The sequence below is a fragment of the Coregonus clupeaformis genome, chromosome 36 (genome assembly GCF_020615455.1).
Source record: "Coregonus clupeaformis isolate EN_2021a chromosome 36, ASM2061545v1, whole genome shotgun sequence".
Classification (NCBI taxonomy): domain Eukaryota; kingdom Metazoa; phylum Chordata; class Actinopteri; order Salmoniformes; family Salmonidae; genus Coregonus; species Coregonus clupeaformis.
The window spans coordinates 41174220-41194796 of record NC_059227.1 but is presented as its reverse complement, the minus strand read 5'-3'; the positions used below and the strand labels follow the sequence as shown (position 1 = coordinate 41194796).

The window sequence follows — 20577 nt, the reverse complement described above, 5'->3', positions numbered from 1 at the left end:
GCTTCCAGAGGCAGGTTGGAACTCGGTAGTGAGTGTTGCGACCGAGGACAGACGATTTTTACGCGCTACGCTCTTCAGCACTCGGCGGTCCCGTTCTGTGAGCTTGTGTGGCCTACCACTTCACGAAAGTCACTGGGCTCTTCAGTAAGGCCATTATACTGCCAATTTTTGGAGATTGCATGGCTGTGTTTTCCGATTTAATACATCTGTCAGCAACGGGTGTGGCTGAAATAACAGAATCCACTAATTTGAAGGGGTGTCTACATACTTAACTATATATAATAGTGTACATTTGGTTGTAAATGTTATATTTAGTAATAACACAGCATCATTATTATTATACAACATTATAATACAACTTAACAGCAATAAAAGTTAAGTAAAACTAAACAGAAATAATGTAGTTGTTAGTATGTATTTATTATTAACAGTTGATTTTCCAGAGGGAAGCGAAAAACTAGAAATCCATTTAAGCCAATATGGAGTAAACTGGAAAAATGTTCCTTGATCTCTCTTAAGACAATCGAGCAAGCTCATCGAAAATACACAATTAACTATTTACATGAACATGTATCTTTATTGAAGAAAGGCCTAGTCCTGCATTACCTCTAAACAAAGGTGAGTTAAGTTGTATTATAATGTTGTGTAATAATATTGTATAATCACCTTCAGGTGTAAAAACCACAGAAATTAAAAACAAAAAACTAGGCATTGGTCTGAAGCCGAAAAATAAAATAAAGTCACGAGGACCACAGTACCCATTCCACCCATGCTCTTCCAGGGTTTTCCAGCACACAGCTTTGACCTACTACAGTGGCTATGTTGGTATTGTACATTTTAAAATTAAAAATTTTAGTCATTTAGCAGACGCTCTTATCCAGTGCGACTTACAGGTAGTGACTGCATACATTCAAACCAGTGTTTGTGTGTGTGTATATATATATGCATTCGGAAAGTATTCAGACCCCTTCGCTTTTTCCACATTTTGTTACGTTACAACCTTATTCAAAAATTGATGAAATACATCGACAGATTTTTCACCTAGTCGGCTCGGGGATTAGAACCAGCGACCTTTCGGTTACTGGCACAACGCTCCTAACCACTAAGCTTGTGGGAGCACCACCTCTATGAGTATGAATTAGGCTGTTTGAGGAGGTTTGAATCCTAAGCAACAAGCTTACACATAGTTTGAAGTACAATACCAACACAGCTACTGTAGTAGGTCAAAGCTGTGTGCTGGAAAACCTTGGTGGAGCATGGGTGGAATAGGTACTGTGGTGCTCATGTGTATTTCCTTTCTTTTTCGTCTTCAGACCAACCTATTCTCACTTACAACTTAGTTCTTTTTTATTTAGAACTCACATCTCAGATATGACCTATTAGCCTCTCATATCAACAGAATGTGTCATATGTAAACCTAAAAGTATATATTTTTTACCTTTTAAAGTGCAAAAGTTTAGTGTAATTTGGTACTACCTTTTCAAGGACCAAGTGTTATAATATAATAATATAATATAATATGCCATTTAGCAGACGCTTTTATCCAAAGCGACTTACAGTCACGCGTGCATACATTTTTGTGTATGGGTGGTCCCGGGGATCGAACCCACTACCTTGGCGTTACAAGCGCCGTGCTCTACCAGCTGAGCTACAGAGGACCAAGTGTTGCCTGCTTGAGCCTATTTTGAAAGCATACAAATGGTATCAATTAAAAATGGAAATGTCTCATGATTTGTAATGGAGATTTTATTGATCTGATCGTATTATTTATTGCTAGATGAAAAATGTCAGAAGCAGCATCTTCAATGAACTTGGTAATGTCTGTGGCACCATGACCTGCTGCTTCCTATCCCTTTGGAATAGACAGCCCTCACTCTAGTGGGAAATCAAATGTAAAATGTAAATGTAAAATCAAAACTATTGCACATACAAACGTATGACACAAATCAGGCCCAGAAACGTCCCTGTCCTATCCTGGTTCTCCCTGATCAAAATAGTATTTCATTTAGAAGCATTTATTTCATTTTTTAATTTCTGCTGGCACACCCATTTGAACCCTACTGGATGAATAATGAAATGATACAAGACCCAGTCACTTGCTCTGTTCCTCTCTGGAATTCTGGGCCACGGAGGATGGAGGGACTTGGTCCCCCAACAGCTGAACCCAAGCCAAAGTGTGCATCCCAAATGGCACCCTCTTCCCTTTATAGTGCACTACTTTTGACCACGGCCCATAGGGGTTTCATAGGACTCTGGTCAAAAGTAGTGCACTATACAGGGAATAGGGTGTTATTTGGGACTCACATTTTCCCCTTTACTAGGAATTCCAGGCACTTTATTATTGCATTAGAGAGAGTTCCCAAATAAGTCCAGCTTCCTCCTCTGTCCCGTCAGGATTCCCGTGCCCTCAGCAGCCACAACCCGCGCTCCAGCATGTTGTCCCTCGTCCACCCGACCAGAAACTGTTTATTTGCAGCGCTTATTTAATCTTTATTCCTAAAATATACTGTATCAACTGGCTGGTTGCATTTACAGAACCCCTCTAGGGTCAAAGGTTAGATATAACTGCGGTCTAGACCCAATCATGGGTCTGGAATGGTATTTCACTAGCTATAACATTTCCCCCCAATGTGCATAGTGATATCAAGCATGTCCTAATAAGGTAAGATATACAGTGGGGAGAACAAGTATTTGATACACTGCCGATTTTGCAGGTTTTCCTACTTACAAAGCATGTAGAGGTCTGTAATTTTTATCATAGGTACACTTCAACTGTGAGAGACGGAATGTAAAACAAAAATCCAGAAAATCACATTGTATGATTTTTAAGTAATTAATTTGCATTTTATTGCATGACATACAGTGGGGGAAAAAGTATTTAGTCAGCCACCAATTGTGCAAGTTCTCCCACTTAAAAAGATGAGAGAGGCCTGTAATTTTCATCATAGGTACACGTCAACTATGACAGACAAATTGAGATTTTTTTTCTCCAGAAAATCACATTGTAGGATTTTTAATGAATTTATTTGCAAATTATGGTGGAAAATAAGTATTTGGTCACCTACAACAAAGAATGATGAGTTGCATCCAAAGAACACCATACCTACTGTGAAGCATGGGGGTGGAAACATCATGCTTTGGGGCTGTTTTTCTGCAAAGGGACCAGGACGACTGATCCGTGTAAAGGAAAGAATGAATGGGGCCATGTATCGTGAGATTTTGAGTGAAAACCTCCTTCCATCAGCAAGGGCATTGAAGATGAAACGTGGCTGGGTCTTTCAGCATGACAATGATCCCAAACACACCACCCGGGCAACGAAGGAGTGGCTTCGTAAGAAGCATTTCAAGGTCCTGGAGTGGCCTAGCCAGTCTCCAGATCTCAACCCCATAGAAAATCTTTGGAGGGAGTTGAAAGTCCGTGTTGCCCAGTGACAGCCCCAAAACATCACTGCTCTAGAGGAGATCTGCATGGAGGAATGGGCCAAAATACCAGCAACAGTGTGTGTAAAACCTTGTGAAGACTTACAGAAAACGTTTGACCTGTGTCATTGCCAACAAAGGGTATATAACAAAGTATTGAGAAACTTTTGTTATTGACCAAATACTTATTTTCCTCCATAATTTGCAAATAAATTCATAAAAAATCCTACAATGTGATTTCCTGGAAAAAAAATTCTCATTTTGTCTGTCATAGTTGACGTGTACCTATGATGAAAATTACAGGCCTCTCTCATCTTTTTAAGTGGGAGAACTTGCACAATTGGTGGCTGACTAAATACTTTTTTCCCCCACTGTAAGTATTTGGTCACCTACAAACAAGCAAGATTTCTTGCTCTCACAGACCTGTAACTTCTTCTTTAAGAGGCTCCTCTGTCCTCCACTCGTTACCTGTATAAAAGACACCTGTCCACACACTCAATCAAACAGACTCCAACCTCTCCACAATGGCCAATACCAGAGAGCTGTGTAAGGACATCAGGGATAAAATTGTAGACCTGCACAAGGCTGGGATGGGCTACAGGACAATAGGCAAGCAGCTTGGTGAGAAGGCAACAACTGTTGGCGCAATTATTAGAAAATGGAAGAAGTTCAAGATGACGGTCAATCACCCTCGGTCTGGGGCTCCATGCAAGATCTCACCTCGTGGGGCATCAATGATCATGAGGAAGGTGAGGGATCAGCCCAGAACTACACGGCGGGACCTGGTCAATGACCTGAAAAGAGCTGGGACCACAGTCTCAAAGAAAACCATTAGTAACACACTACGCCGTCATGGATTAAAATCCTGCAGCGCACGCAAGGTCCCCCTGCTCAAGCCAGCGCATGTCCAGGCCCGTCTGAAGTTTGCCAATGACCATCTGGATGATCCAGAGGAGGAATGGGAGAAGGTAATGTGGTCTGATTAGACAAAAATAGAGCTTTTTGGTCTAAACTCCACTCGCCGTGTTTGGAGGAAGAAGATGGACGAGTACAACCCCAAGAACACCATCCCAACCATGAAGCATGGAGGTGGAAACATCATTCTTTGGGGATGCTTTTCTGCAAAGGGGACAGGACGACTGCACCATATTGAGGGGAGGATGGATGGGGCCATGTATCGCGAGATCTTGGCCAACAACCTCCTTCCCTCAGTAAGAGCATTGAAGATGGGTCGTGGCTTGGTCTTCCAGCATGACAACGACCCGAAACACACAGCCAGGGCAACTAAGGAGTGGCTCCGTAAGAAGCATCTCAAGGTCCTGGAGTGGCCTAGCCAGTCAATCTTTGGAGGGAGCTGAAAGTCCGTATTGCCCAGCGACAGCCCCGAAACCTGAAGGATCTGGAGAAGGTCTGTATGGAGGAGTGGGTCAAAATCCCTGCTGCAGTGTCTGCAAACCTGGTCAAGACCTACAGGAAACGTATGATCTCTGTAATTGCAAACAAAGGTTTCTGTACCAAATATTAAGTTCTGCTTTTCTGATGTATCAAATACTTATGTCTTGCAATAAAATGCAAATTATTTACTTAAAAATCATACAATGTGATTTTCTAGATTTTTGTTTTAGATTCTGTCTCTCACAGTTAAAGTGTATCTATAAGAAAAATTACAGACCTCTACATGCTTTGTAAGTAGGAAAACCTGCAAAATCTGCAGTGTATCAAATACTTGTTCTCCCCACTGTATGTATGTTTGGGCATAAATACATGTTTCCCAGGTGTCCTGTAGGACCATAGTGTCTACTCTCTCTCTCTCTCTCTCTCTCTCTCTCGTTCTCTCTCTCGTTCTCTCTCTCTCTCTCTCTCTCTCTCTCTCTCTCTCTCTCTCTCTCGCTCTCTCTCGATCTCTCTCTTCTATCTCACATACAAAGTGTTGTCTTCTTTATCTCTGCAGTTATCTGGGAAAGGAAAGTTGAACCAAAGTTATCTGGGAAAGGAAAGTTGAACCACAGTTATCTGAGAAAGGAAAGTTGAACCACAGTTATCTGGGAAAGGAAAGTTGAACCACAGTTATCTGGGAAAGGAAAGTTGAACCACAGTTATTTTACATTTACATTTTAGTCATTTAGCAGACGCTCTTATCCAGAGCGACTTACAGTTAGTGAATACATCTTTTTTTATACTGGCCCCCCGTGGGAATCGAACCCACAACCCTGGCGTTGCAAACGCCATGCTCTATCAACTGAGCTACATCCCTGCCGGCCATTCCCTCCCCTACCCTGGGCCAATTGTGCGCCGCCCCATGAGTCTCCCGGTCGCGGCCGGCTGCGACAGAGCCTGGATTCGAACCAGGATCTCTAGTGGCACAGTTAGCACTGCGATGCAGTGCCTTAGACCACTGCGCCACTCAGGAGCCAAGTCCATATCACCTATTTATATCATGTGTGACTCATGTCACCATTTGAAAGCTTTCAAGCAATTAATAAATGTATTCTCTGAACATCCAACAACACTATCCAATAGCAGGGTGTGTATCTCGGTGTGTGGAGGCTGTTATGACACGCAGGTCAGGCTTCCCTTGAGCTCTTTGCCAGTTTGCTTCTTTTCCCACAGTTGCACAACAGCTGTTGGAAAATCCCCCAAAATGACGTACGCGTGTGTGTGTGTGTGTGTGTCTCTGTGTATATGTGTGTCTAGCTGGCGGCCTCTGGCCCTTTAGACTCTACGTACTCCAGGGCCTTCTCCTTGACAGCCTGGATGCTCTCTGGCGTGCCATTCTTCTTCTCACACTCCAGGTAACGCTTGAAGAAGAACTTGATCCTCTTCACCGCTACACTCAGGTGGATCACACGGTCAAACACAGCACGGACTTCCCTCTGGGAGCCGCGTTTGACCATGAGGTCTATGAAGACGGACCACAGGTCGGTGCGTTTGGGGTAGCTGGTCAGGATCTTGTCCAACATGGTCTTTCCTCGCTCTACGTCTCCGTAGCGGAACTCCAGCTGGGCAAACTTAGCTATCAGATCCACATTGTCTTTGATAGGCAGGCTCTTGATGGCCCTCTGTAGCAGGGCGTTGGCCGCGTCACTCTGACCCTGCTGAAGCAGGAAGGTCCCATAGCTCAGCCGCACAGCCTTATCCTGACGGAACCGCTTCACCATGGTCTTATACAGACCTTCCGCCTCCTTAGTCTTCTGACACTTGGCGTAGATGTCAGCCAGTTGCTGGTAGACGGGCATGGGTTCACAATACTGCACGGCCCGCTCAAACACCTTCTGAAGACTCTCCTCTGTCCCATACAGGTTCTCAAGGTTCAACAGAGCGACCCAAACATTCAGCTTCTCCTGCTCTTCTCTGAAGGAGATAGTCTTCAGGGCTCTCTCGGCCACCGCTCTAGCCTGTTCTATCTGTGTGGCCTGCAGGTGGAAGGCCATGAACTGCAGCCAGAGCAGAGAGCTGTCAGGGGAGCTGAGTAGCAGGCGCTCAAAGCTGGCCGCCGTCTGGGGTCGCAGGCCTGGGTCCATCAGCTCCGTCTCCAGCTTGGTCAGGGCCTTCTCAGCCTCCCGCTTCTCCACCTCCTGCTCGTGGCGAGACTTCTTCTGGGGCTTAGTCTTCACCTCGTCGTCCTCCCTATCGCTGGAGTTGAACCACAGTTATCTGGGAAAGGGAAGCTGAATCACAGTTATCTGAGAAAGGAAAGTTGAACCACAGTTATCTAGGAAAGGAAAGTTGAACCACAGTTATCTGGGAAAGGAAAGCTGAACCACAGTTATCTGGGAAAGGGAAGCTGAATCACAGTTATCTGGGAAAGGAAAGCTAAACCACATTGATTTCTCAACATTAAAGGACGTTATCTGTGTGTATTATCGCCTAATGCAACATTTCTGACTTTACTTTGGTCCCAGCTCTCTGCAGGTCATTCACTAGGTCCCCCCGTGTGGTTCTGGGATTTTTGCTCACCGTTCTTGTGATCATTTTGACCCCACGGGGTGAGATCTTGCATGGAGCCCCAGATCGAGGGAGATTATCAGTGGTCTTGTATGTCTTCCATTTCCTAATAATTGCTCCCACAGTTGATTTCTTCAAACCAAGCTGCTTACCTATTGCAGATTCAGTCTTCCCAGCCTGGTGCAGGTCTACAATTTTGTTTCTGGTGTCCTTTGACAGCTCTTTGGTCTTGGCCATAGTGGAGTTTGGAGTGTGACTGTTTGAGGTTGTGGACAGGTGTCTTTTATACTGATAACAAGTTCAAACAGGTGCCATTAATGCAGGTAACGAGTGGAGGACAGAGGAGCCTCTTAAAGAAGAAGTTACAGGTATGTGAGAGCCAGAAATCTTGCTTGTTTGTAGGTGACCAAATACTTATTTTCCACCATAATTTGCAAATAAATTCATTAAAAATCCTACAATGTGATTTTCTGGATTTTTTTTCCTCAATTTGTCTGTCATAGTTGACGTGTACCTATGATGAAAATTACAGGCCTCTCTCATCTTTTTAAGTGGGAGAACTTGCACAATTGGTGGCTGACTAAATACTTTTTTTCCCCACTGTATATTTTTTCCCCCCCAAAATAATTTCCTTTCTAGTTGCTTCAAACGCTCAATCCCTGGAATGTGTTCAATCATAGGTTTGGCTCTTTGCTTCGTGCCGAACTGAGTGATCTGAACTCAAAATGGTCCAAATGGTCCTGGAAATTATTTTGAGAACCCAAAGAATTATCAGAGGGGATCCCCCCTGCAGAGCTTGTTGTTAACTCCCACCAGCTCTCACAGTCTCACGTCAGAATTAAACGTTCATCCGTGTTTCTCAAACTTGTTAAAGGTTAAATTCAGGCATTAACTCCAAATTCTTAAGGGTAGGCATTTACTCTGAATGGTTAAGGTAAGGGTTAATTAAGGTTTTGCCTAATTAAGCTTTTAGATTATTAAAAAAATCTAAAACAACTTTCAATCCCTGGATTCAAACTTGCAGCCTTTGGAATCAGAGGCAGATGCTTACACCCATCCTCCATCCCTGTCCACAACGCCCTGGTAAAACCCAAACCTCAGCGCTCACTGTTGCCCCGAGTGGCCGGTTTCCACGTCTTCTCCTGACATCCTCAGACATGGATTGACGTCGAATACTAACTTGTATCACAGGTGACCTGGCTGGTTAACTCGGCCCCTGGCATCCTTCAATGATGTTCCCACCCTCCTGATGACACGCTTTGGTGGGCTGCAATGGGTAATCTCATACACACACACACACACACACACACACACACACACACACACACACACACACACACACACACACACACACACACACACACACACACACACACACACACACACACACACACACACACACACACACACACACACACACACACACACACACACACACACACACACACACACACACACACACCACACACAGACACACAGACAGACTTGAGAAGAGCTTGTGAAGACAGTGACACAGAGGCATGTCCTATCAGAGGTATGTCCTGTCAGAGATACAGTATGTGACGTCTGTTTAGTTTGTAAGTGAAGGTCATGTGTGTTATGTTCTCTAGAGCTTCTTTCCCCACACAGCTCAGTACAACGCAGCTCAGTACAACGCAGCTCAGTACAACGCAGCTCAGCACAACGCAGCTCAGTACAACGCAGCTCAGTACAACGCAGCTCAGTACAACGCAGCTCAGTACAACGCAGCTCAGTACAACGCAGCTCAGCACAACGCAGCTCAGCACAACGCAGCTCAGTACAACGCAGCTCAGTACAACGCAGCTCAGTACAACGCAGCTCAGTACAACGCAGCTCAGTACAACGCAGCTCAGCACAACGCAGCTCAGTACAACGCAGCAGAGTAGGGCTACAGTACAGCCATGTGAAGGCAGCAGCATTATTGAAAGACAGGAGACAGAGAGAGAAAGAGACCATTTGGACTTGAGCTCACACGATTTGGTAATAACCAACGAGCCAACCTACTAACCAAAAAGTCTGCCTGTCTGCCTGTCTGCCTGTCTGCCTGCCTGCCTGCCTGCCTGCCTGCCTGCCTGCCTGCATCACTGGGTCAGGTTCTAGTGGTGAGTCAGTCTCCTGAACACTTCCCGTCTGCAACAGACCACATGGAAATGGAAGGAATAGAATGGAGAATTATTGGAACGATAAATAGAAAATTGTGCAGAATAGTCCGTTTTGGTCCCATTAGGAGGCATCTTTTTGCGCTTTCACTAGACGTCTCATTATAAACATAAATATAGGTTGTAGTTACAATGGTGTTTGTTCTTTATCCTGCCACTGGTCACTATTACTCCTGTTTACATGTATATATTACCGTTAGCAGGGACAGGTTCATGGATTAAGAAATCATAGATTAAATCAGTATATTATGTTAACAAGACATTTGTGGAATGGTTGAAAAATGAGTTTAAATGACTCCAACCTAAGTGTATGTAAACTTCCGACTTCAACTGTACATACTGTTTCCACCTCAATTATCCAATCTCCCTGCATGTTACAGGAGGGGTCGCAGTTCCGGAGCGACCCACTAGGTGTCATCCTCCGACAACCTTAGGCACCTCCTCACTCACAGCATGGTCTAATCATCATCCTATTGGTGTCACCTGTGTCTACCTGTTCACCTGTGTATTTATGCCCTCACTTCCCTGTGTTCCCTTGCTCAGTTTTCTCTGCTAGTTTCTTGATGTCAAGAAGTACGAATCAGAGTCTGATCACGAGACGGAAATACAGGTACTTGAGAAGTGTTCTCCCTGTTTCATTGTTGTTTTCAGTCATAGTTAGTATTTCGTATTTCTGCTGTCAGCCTGTTTTTGGAGACCAATATGCTCCTCCTTTATTTTTCGTGTCTGTTATTTTGTATCCTGGCTTTGGGACCACCAGTAAAGATCCTTGTTTCACCATCTCTGCCTACTGCCTACTGTCTATCCTGCACTGCACCTGGGTCACGCCTCACACCAACCCTTACAGAAAACTGAGCCAATATAGACCGAAGTGGAGGCAACACAGTATAAAAGAGCAACGCAGGGAGCCATGCTGAACCAGCACGACCGCAGCCTGCAGCAGATCACAGAGAATCTTTGCCAGCTGACGATCGCCGTACAGAGCCGAGTGGACACCCGACCAGCCCCAGCAGCTGGTGGAGCGGAAGCCGCGGCAGCGGCGTCTCCATTCTCGCCTGCGACATCGCAGGAACCCCGCCCACCACCTGCGGAGAGGTACGACGGACGTCCAGAGGGATGCAGGGAATTCCTCACCCAGTTTTCCCTGGTATTCAGCCTACAACCCTCCTCCTTCCCGACGGAGCAGGGCCGGGTGGCCTACATTATCACTCTGTTGACAGGTCGGGCCTTTTCCTGGTCTACCGCGGAGTGGGAGAGCCAAACTCCGGCGTGCTCCGACTCCTACCAATTCAACCGGGAGCTTCAACCGGGAGCTAAGCAAGGTGTTTGAGACCTCTCGGGTGGTGTCAGGGCACGAGGCTGGGAGGCGGTTAACGGCCTGTTGGCAGGGTGACCGTTCGGTGGCGGACTACTCCGTGGAGTTCCGGACCCGGGCTCGAGAGGCAGGATGGGAGGAGGTCGCCTTTACACGCAGGAGCTATCGGAGGGGATGAAGGACGAACTCTCCTTCAGGGAGCTGCCTGAGCGACTGGACGGCCTCGTCGACCTCTCGGTGCCGGTAGACAATCGGCGTCGTGAGAGAGAAGCATGATGCAAGGCGTGCCTCTGCGTCCCCCTATCAGCCTGGAGGCTTTCCGACCGATTCAGGGAGGAGGCTATGCAGATGGGTGCGGCGCGCTTGTCCAGGATGGAGAGGCGTCTGCGCCAGGGACGTTGCCTGTACTGCGGCCAGGCAGGTCACCATTGCGAGTCATTCCCGGAGAAGCCAGGAAACGGGAGGGCCTCGCTAGTATCGGTAGGGGTGCTAGCGAGCCGGAACCGAAACCCCAACTCCAGAGACACCTGGACTTTTCTCCCCATCAGGGTTCAGTGGGCACATGCTGCGCATCGGGCGCATGCACTGGTGGATTCTGGGGCCGCTGGAAACCTGATGGACGCAGGGCTGGCCCAAGGGTGGAGCGTTCCATTACTCTTCCTCTCCGAGCCAGTTCCGGTCATGGGCCTGGACGGCCGGCCATTGGGGTCGGGCTTTATCACCCGGTGCACTGTCCCCGTGCGTGTCCGGGTGGCAGGGGGGGCTTTGGGAGGATATCCAGTTTTTCATTGTGGATTATCCAGAGTGTCCCCTCATCCTCGGGCACCCCTGGCTGGTCGCCCACAAACCCTGCATAGACTGGTCCACGGGGCGGCTCATCCTGGAGGGCGGCTCCGCCCCCATCCTGTTCCAGTCTCCACCGACCACTCATCAGCCCAAACCACTGTCCCAGACCACCTACCAGTTCTCACCTCTTCGGTGGCGGTTGCCACCGGGAGGATGGCGGCTATAGACTCCGTCACGGGCCAGACCTGGCAGGCGTTCCCCGGGAGTATTGGGATCTGGGGGAGGTGTTTAGTAAGAGGCGTGCCAAGGGCCTACCTCCTCACAGGCCATACGACTGCGCTATCGATCCCCTGCCGGGCGCCATGCCCACACGAGGGCGATTGTTGTCCTTGTCCCGGCCGGAGACGCTGGCCATGAGGGAGCATATCGACGAGGCACTCATCGAGGGTCACATCCGTCCCTCTACCTCACCTTCTTCGTCGGGAAAAACGACGGTGGGCAGCGGCCGTGCGTTGATTACCGGACGCTCAACAACATCACGGTTAAGAACCGCTACCCACTCCCCCTGATGACGATGGCATTCGAGTCGTTGCAGGGAGCCCGGGTCTTCACCAAGCTGGACTTACATAATGCCTACAACCTTTGGTGAGGATTCGGGAGGGGGACGAGTGGAAGACGGCGTTTAACACACCCGGTGGGCATTACGAGTTCCAAGTCATGCCATTTGGTCTAGCCAACGCGCCTGCGGTGTTCCAGGCGTTGGTCAATGACGTTGTCTGGGACCTCCTCGACTGCAGTGTCTTCGTGTATTTGGATGACATCCTAATATTTTTGAAGGACATCCTGTATCCTGGCTTTGGGACCACCAGTATGTCACGATCGTCGGGAACAGAGGACCAAGGCGCAGCGTGGAAGGTGAACATACTTTTTATTAAATGATACACAAACAAAAACAACAAAACGATAACGTGACGTCCTTGGATCAAACACAAACTTAATTGGAACAAGATCCCACCAACACTGTGGGAAAACTGGCTGCTTAAGTATGGTTCCCAATCAGAGACAACAAGCAACAGCTGATACACGTTGCCTCTGATTGAGAACCACACTGGCCAACATAGAACTACAAAACTAGAACAAAAACAAATGAAAACTCACACCCTGGCTCAACATACTAGAGTCCCCAGAGCCAGGGCGTGACACAGTAAAGATCCTTGTTTCACCATCTTTGCCTACTGCCTACTGTCTATCCTGCACCGCACCTGGGTCACACCTCACACCAACACTTACACCTGCACATTGTAAATGTGGTACTGACCCTGACCCTGACCCTGACCCTGACCCTGTACATAGCTTCCTCTCTTATTTGTTAGCTCTCCTGTCTATTAGTTATACTATTTTGATATTGATAGCGGGCGCCATCCCATAAACCCTTGCTGTCACAGTGGAGGCCAGAGGACCTATGTACAGGAGAGACTTCTGATCTGTTTTCAATAATGGAGATTCTGATTAGGAATTATGAGGTATATCGTGTTGGAAGACTAAATAGTGTGGCCTTGGTGGGGCTATAGGAAGGAAGCAAGTCAGGAATTGTTTTTAATGTGTATTTTATCAATTCCATAGAGGTACAAAGAAAATACCTCTGCAGCCTTACTAGATGTTGAAAATACCACAGGAATTGTGGTATTTGACTAAAGATTTGATTGAAACGTATATTATCTAATGTTTTCACTAGTTTTGTTGGGCTGGGAAATTCTGCGAGGTAGCATAACATCATAATCACCAGAACCTTGTACCGGTTGTGGGAGGCTAGAGTCACATCTCTCTCTCTCTCTCTCTCTCTCTCTCTCTCTCTCTCTCTCTCTGTGGGGCCTAAATAACCCATGTTCCTATTTTAAACACAACCGCAGTTAGTTAGAGGAGAACAAATGCTATAACATGAAATGTCTGAGATTACGTCCAAATTCAGGAATGATAGAGTAATAGAGAGAGAGAGAGAGAGAGAGAGAGAGAGAGAGAGAGAGAGAGAGAGAGAGAGAGAGAGAGAGAGAGAGAGAGAGAGAGAGAGAGAGAGAGAGAGAGAGAATAGGGTGCCATTTGGGACACAGACAGTATTTTAATAGAGCGTGTATTGGAGTGGAGCCAGGAGAGCTGCTGTGTACTAAGGCTGCATAGTCAGAATGTAGAGTCAGGGTTCAGTGACCACCACTAGATAGATGGGAGGACCAGTGACCACCACTAGATAGATGGGAGGACCAGTGACCACCACTAGATAGATGCTAGGACCAGTGACCACCACTAGATAGAGAGGAGTACCAGTGACCACCACTAGATAGATGCTAGGACCAGTGACCACCACTAGATAGATGCTAGGACCAGTGCCCACAACTAGATAGATGCTAGGACCAGTGCCCACCCCTAGATAGATATTAGGACTAGTGACCACCACTAGATAGATGCTAGGACCAGTGACCACCACTAGATAGAGAGGAGGACCAGTGACAACCACTAGATAGATGCTAGGACCAGTGACCACAGCTAGATAGATGCTAGGACCAGTGACCACCACTAGATAGAGAGGAGTACCAGTGACCACCACTAGATAGACGCTAGGACCAGTGACCACCACTAGATAGATGATAGGACCAGTGATCACCAGTAGATAGAGAGGAGTACCAGTGACCACCACTAGATAGATGCTAGGACCAGTGACCACCACTTGATAGATGCTACGACCAGTGACCACCACTAGATATATGGGAGAACCAGTGACAACCACTAGATAGTTTATAGGACCAGTGACCACCACTAGATAGATGCTAGGACCAGTGACCACCACTAGATATATTCTAGGACCAGTGACCACCACTAGATAGATGCTAGGACCAGTGACCACCACTAGATAGAGACAAGGACCAGTGACCATCACTAGATAGATGGGAGGACCAGTGACCACCACTAGATAGATGCTAAGACCAGTGACCACCACTAGATAGAGAGGAGTACCAGTGACCACCACTAGATAGATGCTAGGACCAGTGACCACCACTAGATAGATGCTAGGACCAGTGACCACCACTTGATAGATGCTACGACCAGTGACCACCACTAGATATATGGGAGAACCAATGACAACCACTAGATAGTTTATAGGACCAGTGACCACCACTACATAGATGCTAGGACCAGTGACCACCACTAGATATTTCTAGGACCAGTGACCACCACTAGATAGATGCTAGGACCAGTGACCACCACTAGATAGAGACAAGGACCAGTGACCATCACTAGATAGATGGGAGGACCAGTGACCACCACTAGATAGATGCTAAGACCAGTGACCACCACTAGATAGAGAGGAGTACCAGTGACCACCACTAGATAGATGCTACGACCAGTGACCACCACTAGATAGATGCTAGGACCAGTGACCACCACTAGATAGATGCTAGGACCAGTGCCCACAACTAGATAGATGCTAGGACCAGTGCCCACCCCTAGATAGATATTAGGACTAGTGACCACAACTAGATAGATGCTAGGACCAGTGACCACCACTAGATAGAGAGGAGGACCAGTGTCAACCACTAGATAGATGCTAGGACCAGTGACCACAGCTAGATAGATGCTAGGACCAGTGACCACCACTAGATAGAGAGGAGTACCAGTGACCACCACTAGATAGACGCTAGGACCAGTGACCACCACTAGATAGATGATAGGACCAGTGATCACCAGTAGATAGAGAGGAGTACCAGTGACCACCACTAGATAGATGCTAGGACCAGTGACCACCACTTGATAGATGCTACGACCAGTGACCACCACTAGATATATGGGAGAACCAGTGACAACCACTAGATAGTTTATAGGACCAGTGACCACCACTAGATAGATGCTAGGACCAGTGACCACCACTAGATAGATGCTAGGACCAGTGACCACCACTAGATAGAGACAAGGACCAGTGACCATCACTAGATAGATGGGAGGACCAGTGACCACCACCAGATAGATGCTAAGACCAGTGACCACCACTAGATAGAGAGGAGTACCAGTGACCACCACTAGATAGATGCTAGGACCAGTGACCACCACTAGATAGATGCTAGGACCAGTGACCACCACTTGATAGATGCTACGACCAGTGACCACCACTAGATATATGGGAGAATCAGTGACAACCACTAGATAGTTTATAGGACCAGTGACCACCACTAGATAGATGCTAGGACCAGTGACCACCACTAGATATTTCTAGGACCAGTGACCACCACTAGATAGATGCTAGGACCAGTGACCACCAGTCGATAGAGACAAGGACCAGTGACCATCACTAGATAGATGGGAGGACCAGTGACCACCACTAGATAGATGCTAAGACCAGTGACCACCACTAAATAGAGAGGAGTACCAGTGACCACCACTAGATAGATGCTAGGACCAGTGACCACCACTAGATAGATGCTAGGACCAGTGACAACCACTAGATAGATGCTAGGACCAGTGACCACAGCTAGATAGATGCTAGGACCAGTGACAACCACTAGATAGATGTGAGGATCAGTGACCACCACTAGATAGATGCTAGGACCAGTGACCACCACTAGATAGATGGGAGGACCAGTGACCACCACTAGATAAATGCTAGGACCAGTGACCACCACTAGATAGAGGGGAGGACCAGTGACCACCACTAGATAGATTCTAGGACCAGTGACCACCACTAGATAGATGCTAAGACTAGTGACCACCACTAGATAGATACTAGGACCAGTGACCACCACTAGATAGAGAGGAGGACCAGTGACCACCACTAGATATATGCTAGGACCAGTGACAACCACTAGATAGATGCTAGGACCAGTGACCACAACTAGATAGATGCTAGGACCAGTGCCCACCCCTAGATAGATGCTAGGACCAGTGACAACCGCTAGAGAGAGTGGAGGATCAGTGACCACCATTAGGTAGATGCTAGGACTAGAACCACCACTAGTTAGATGCTAGGACTAGTGACCACCACTAGATAGATGGGAGGACCAGTGACCACCACTAGATAGAGGGGAGGACCAGTGACCACCACTAGATAGATGGGAGGACCAGTGACCACCACTAGATAGAGGGGGAGGACCAGTGACCACCACTAGATAGATGGGAGGACCAGTGACCACCACTAGATAGAGGGGAGGACCAGTGACCACCACTAGATAGATGGGAGGACCAGTGACCACCACTAGATAGAGGGGAGGACCAGTGACCACCACTAGATAGAGAGGAGTACCAGTGACCACCACTAGATAGATGCTAGGACCAGTGACCACAGCTAGATAGATGCTAGGACCAGTGACCACCACTAGATAGAGGGGAGGACCAGTGACCACCACTAGATAGATGGGAGGACCAGTGACCACCACTAGATAGAGGGGAGGACCAGTGACCACCACTAGATAGATGGGAGGACCAGTGACCACCACTAGATAGAGGGGAGGACCAGTGACCACCACTAGATAGATGGGAGGACCAGTGACCACCACTAGATAGAGGGAGGACCAGTGACCACCACTAGATAGAGAGGAGTACCAGTGACCACCACTAGATAGATGCTAGGACCAGTGACCACAGCTAGATAGATGCTAGGACCAGTGACAACCGCTAGATATATGCTAGGAACAGTGACAAACACTAGAGAGAGTGGAGGATCAGTGACCACCATTAGGTAGATGCTAGGACTAGAACCACCACTAGATAGATGCTAGGACTAGTGACCACCACTAGATAGATGCTAGGACCAGTGACCACCACTAGATAGATGCTAGGACCAGTGACCACCACTAGATAGATGCTAGGACCAGTGACAACCACTAGATATATGCTAGGACCAGTGCCCACCACTAGATAGTTGCTAGGACCGGTGACCACCACTAGATAGATGCTAGGACCAGTGACAACCACTAGATAGATGCTAGGACCAGTGACAAACACTAGATAGAGTGGAGGACCAGTGACCACCATTAGGTAGATGCTAGGGGCTAGTACCACCACTAGATAGATGCTAGGACCAGTGACCACCAGTCGATAGATGCTAGGTCCAGTGACCACCACTAGATAGAGGGAGGACCAGTGACCACCACTAGATAGAGTGGAGGACCAGTGACCACCACTAGGTAGATGCTAGGACTAGTACCACCACTAGATAGATGCTAGGACCAGTGACCACCAGTCGATAGATGCTAGGACCAGTGACCACCACTAGATAGAGGGGAGGACCAGTGACCACCACTAGATAGATGCTAGGACCAGTGACCACCACTAGATAGAGGGGAGGACCAGTGACCACCACTAGATAGATGCTAGGACCAGTGACCACCACTAGATAGATGCTAGGACCAGTGACAACCACTAGATATATGCTAGGACCAGTGCCCACCACTAGATAGATGCTAGGACCAGGTGACCACCACTAGATAGATGCTAGGACCAGTGACAACCACTAGATAGATGCTAGGACCAGTGACAAACACTAGATAGAGTGGAGGACCAGTGACCACCATTAGGTAGATGCTAGGACTAGTACCACCACTAGATAGATGCTAGGACCAGTGACCACCAGTCGATAGATGCTAGGACCAGTGACCACCACTAGATAGAGGGGAGGACCAGTGACCACCACTAGATAGAGTGGAGGACCAGTGACCACCACTAGGTAGATGCTAGGACTAGTACCACCACTAGATAGATGCTAGGACCAGTGACCACCAGTCGATAGATGCTAGGACCAGTGACCACCACTAGATAGATGCTAGGACCAGTGACCACCACTAGATAGAGAGGAGTACCAGTGACCACCACTAGATAGATGCTAGGACCAGTGACCACCACTAGATAGATGCTAGGACCAGTGCCCACAACTAGATAGACGCTAGGACCAGTGCCCACCCCTAGATAGATATTAGGACTAGTGACCACCACTAGATAGATGCTAGGACCAGTGACCACCACTAGATAGAGAGGAGGACCAGTGACAACCACTAGATAGATGCTAGGACCAGTGACCACAGCTAGATAGATGCTAGGACCAGTGACCACCACTAGATAGAGAGGAGTACCAGTGACCACCACTAGATAGACGCTAGGACCAGTGACCACCACTAGATAGATGATAGGACCAGTGATCACCAGTAGATAGAGAGGAGTACCAGTGACCACCACTAGATAGATGCTAGGACCAGTGACCACCACTTGATAGATGCTACGACCAGTGACCACCACTAGATATATGGGAGAACCAGTGACAACCACTAGATAGTTTATAGGACCAGTGACCACCACTAGATAGATGCTAGGACCAGTGACCACCACTAGATATATTCTAGGACCAGTGACCACCACTAGATAGATGCTAGGACCAGTGACCACCACTAGATAGAGACAAGGACCAGTGACCATCACTAGATAGATGGGAGGACCAGTGACCACCACTAGATAGATGCTAAGACCAGTGACCACCACTAGATAGAGAGGAGTACCAGTGACCACCACTAGATAGATGCTAGGACCAGTGACCACCACTAGATAGATGCTAGGACCAGTGACCACCACTTGATAGATGCTACGACCAGTGACCACCACTAGATATTGGGAGAACCAATGACAACCACTAGATAGTTTATAGGACCAGTGACCACCACTACATAGATGCTAGGACCAGTGACCACCACTAGATATTTCTAGGACCAGTGACCACCACTAGATAGATGCTAGGACCAGTGACCACCACTAGATAGAGACAAGGACCAGTGACCATCACTAGATAGATGGGAGGACCAGTGACCACCACTAGATAGATGCTAAGACCAGTGACCACCACTAGATAGAGAGGAGTACCAGTGACCACCACTAGATAGATGCTAGGACCAGTGACCACCACTAGATAGATGCTAGGACCAGTGACCACCACTAGATAGATGCTAGGACCAGTGCCCACAACTAGATAGATGCTAGGACCAGTGCCCACCCCTAGATAGATATTAGGACTAGTGACCACAACTAGATAGATGCTAGGACCAGTAACCACCACTAGATAGAGAGGAGGACCAGTGTCAACCACTAGATAGATGCTAGGACCAGTGACCACAGCTAGATAGATGCTAGGACCAGTGACCACCACTAGATAGAGAGGGTACCAGTGACCACAACTAGATAGATGCTAGGACCAGTGACCACCACTAGATAGATGATAGGACCAGTGATCACCAGTAGATAGAGAGGAGTACCAGTGACCACCACTAGATAGATGCTAGGACCAGTGACCACCACTTGATAGATGCTACGACCAGTGACCACCACTAGATATATGGGAGAACCAGTGACAACCACTAGATAGTTTATAGGACCAGTGACCACCACTAGATAGATGCTAGGACCAGTGACCACCACTAGATATATTCTAGGACCAGTGACCACCACTAGATAGATGCTAGGACCAGTGACCACCACTAGATAGAGACAAGGACCAGTGACCATCACTAGATAGATGGGAGGACCAGTGACCACCACCAGATAGATGCTAAGACCAGTGACCACCACTAGATAGAGAGAGACTGACCACCACTAGATAGGGACCAGTGACCACCACTAGATAGATGCTAGGACCAGTGACCACCACTTGATAGATGCTACGACCAGTGACCACCACTAGATATATGGGAGAATCAGTGACAACCACTAGATAGTTTATAGGACCAGTGACCACCACTAGATAGATGCTAGGACCAGTGACCACCACTAGATATTTCTAGGACCAGTGACCACCACTAGATAGATGCTAGGACCAGTGACCACCAGTCGATAGAGACAAGGACCAGTGACCATCACTAGATAGATGGGAGGACCAGTGACCACCACTAGATAGATGCTAAGACCAGTGAC

The 20577-nt window shown here is 47.7% G+C and overlaps 1 protein-coding gene across 1 annotated transcript; it reads right to left on the bottom strand.

Annotated features, from left to right (window-relative positions):
* Positions 1-5966: 5966 nt before the first annotated feature.
* LOC121552546 (protein RRP5 homolog) lies at positions 5967-7244 on the bottom strand. Its single transcript, XM_045211216.1, has 2 exons — positions 7240-7244; positions 5967-7053 (listed from the first exon to the last, which is right to left on the bottom strand). The coding sequence occupies exons 1-2, from the start codon at positions 7242-7244 to the stop codon at positions 6111-6113; spliced, it is 948 nt and encodes a 315-aa protein (XP_045067151.1). The 3' UTR covers positions 5967-6110.
* Between the last annotated feature and the right edge of the window lie 13333 nt (positions 7245-20577).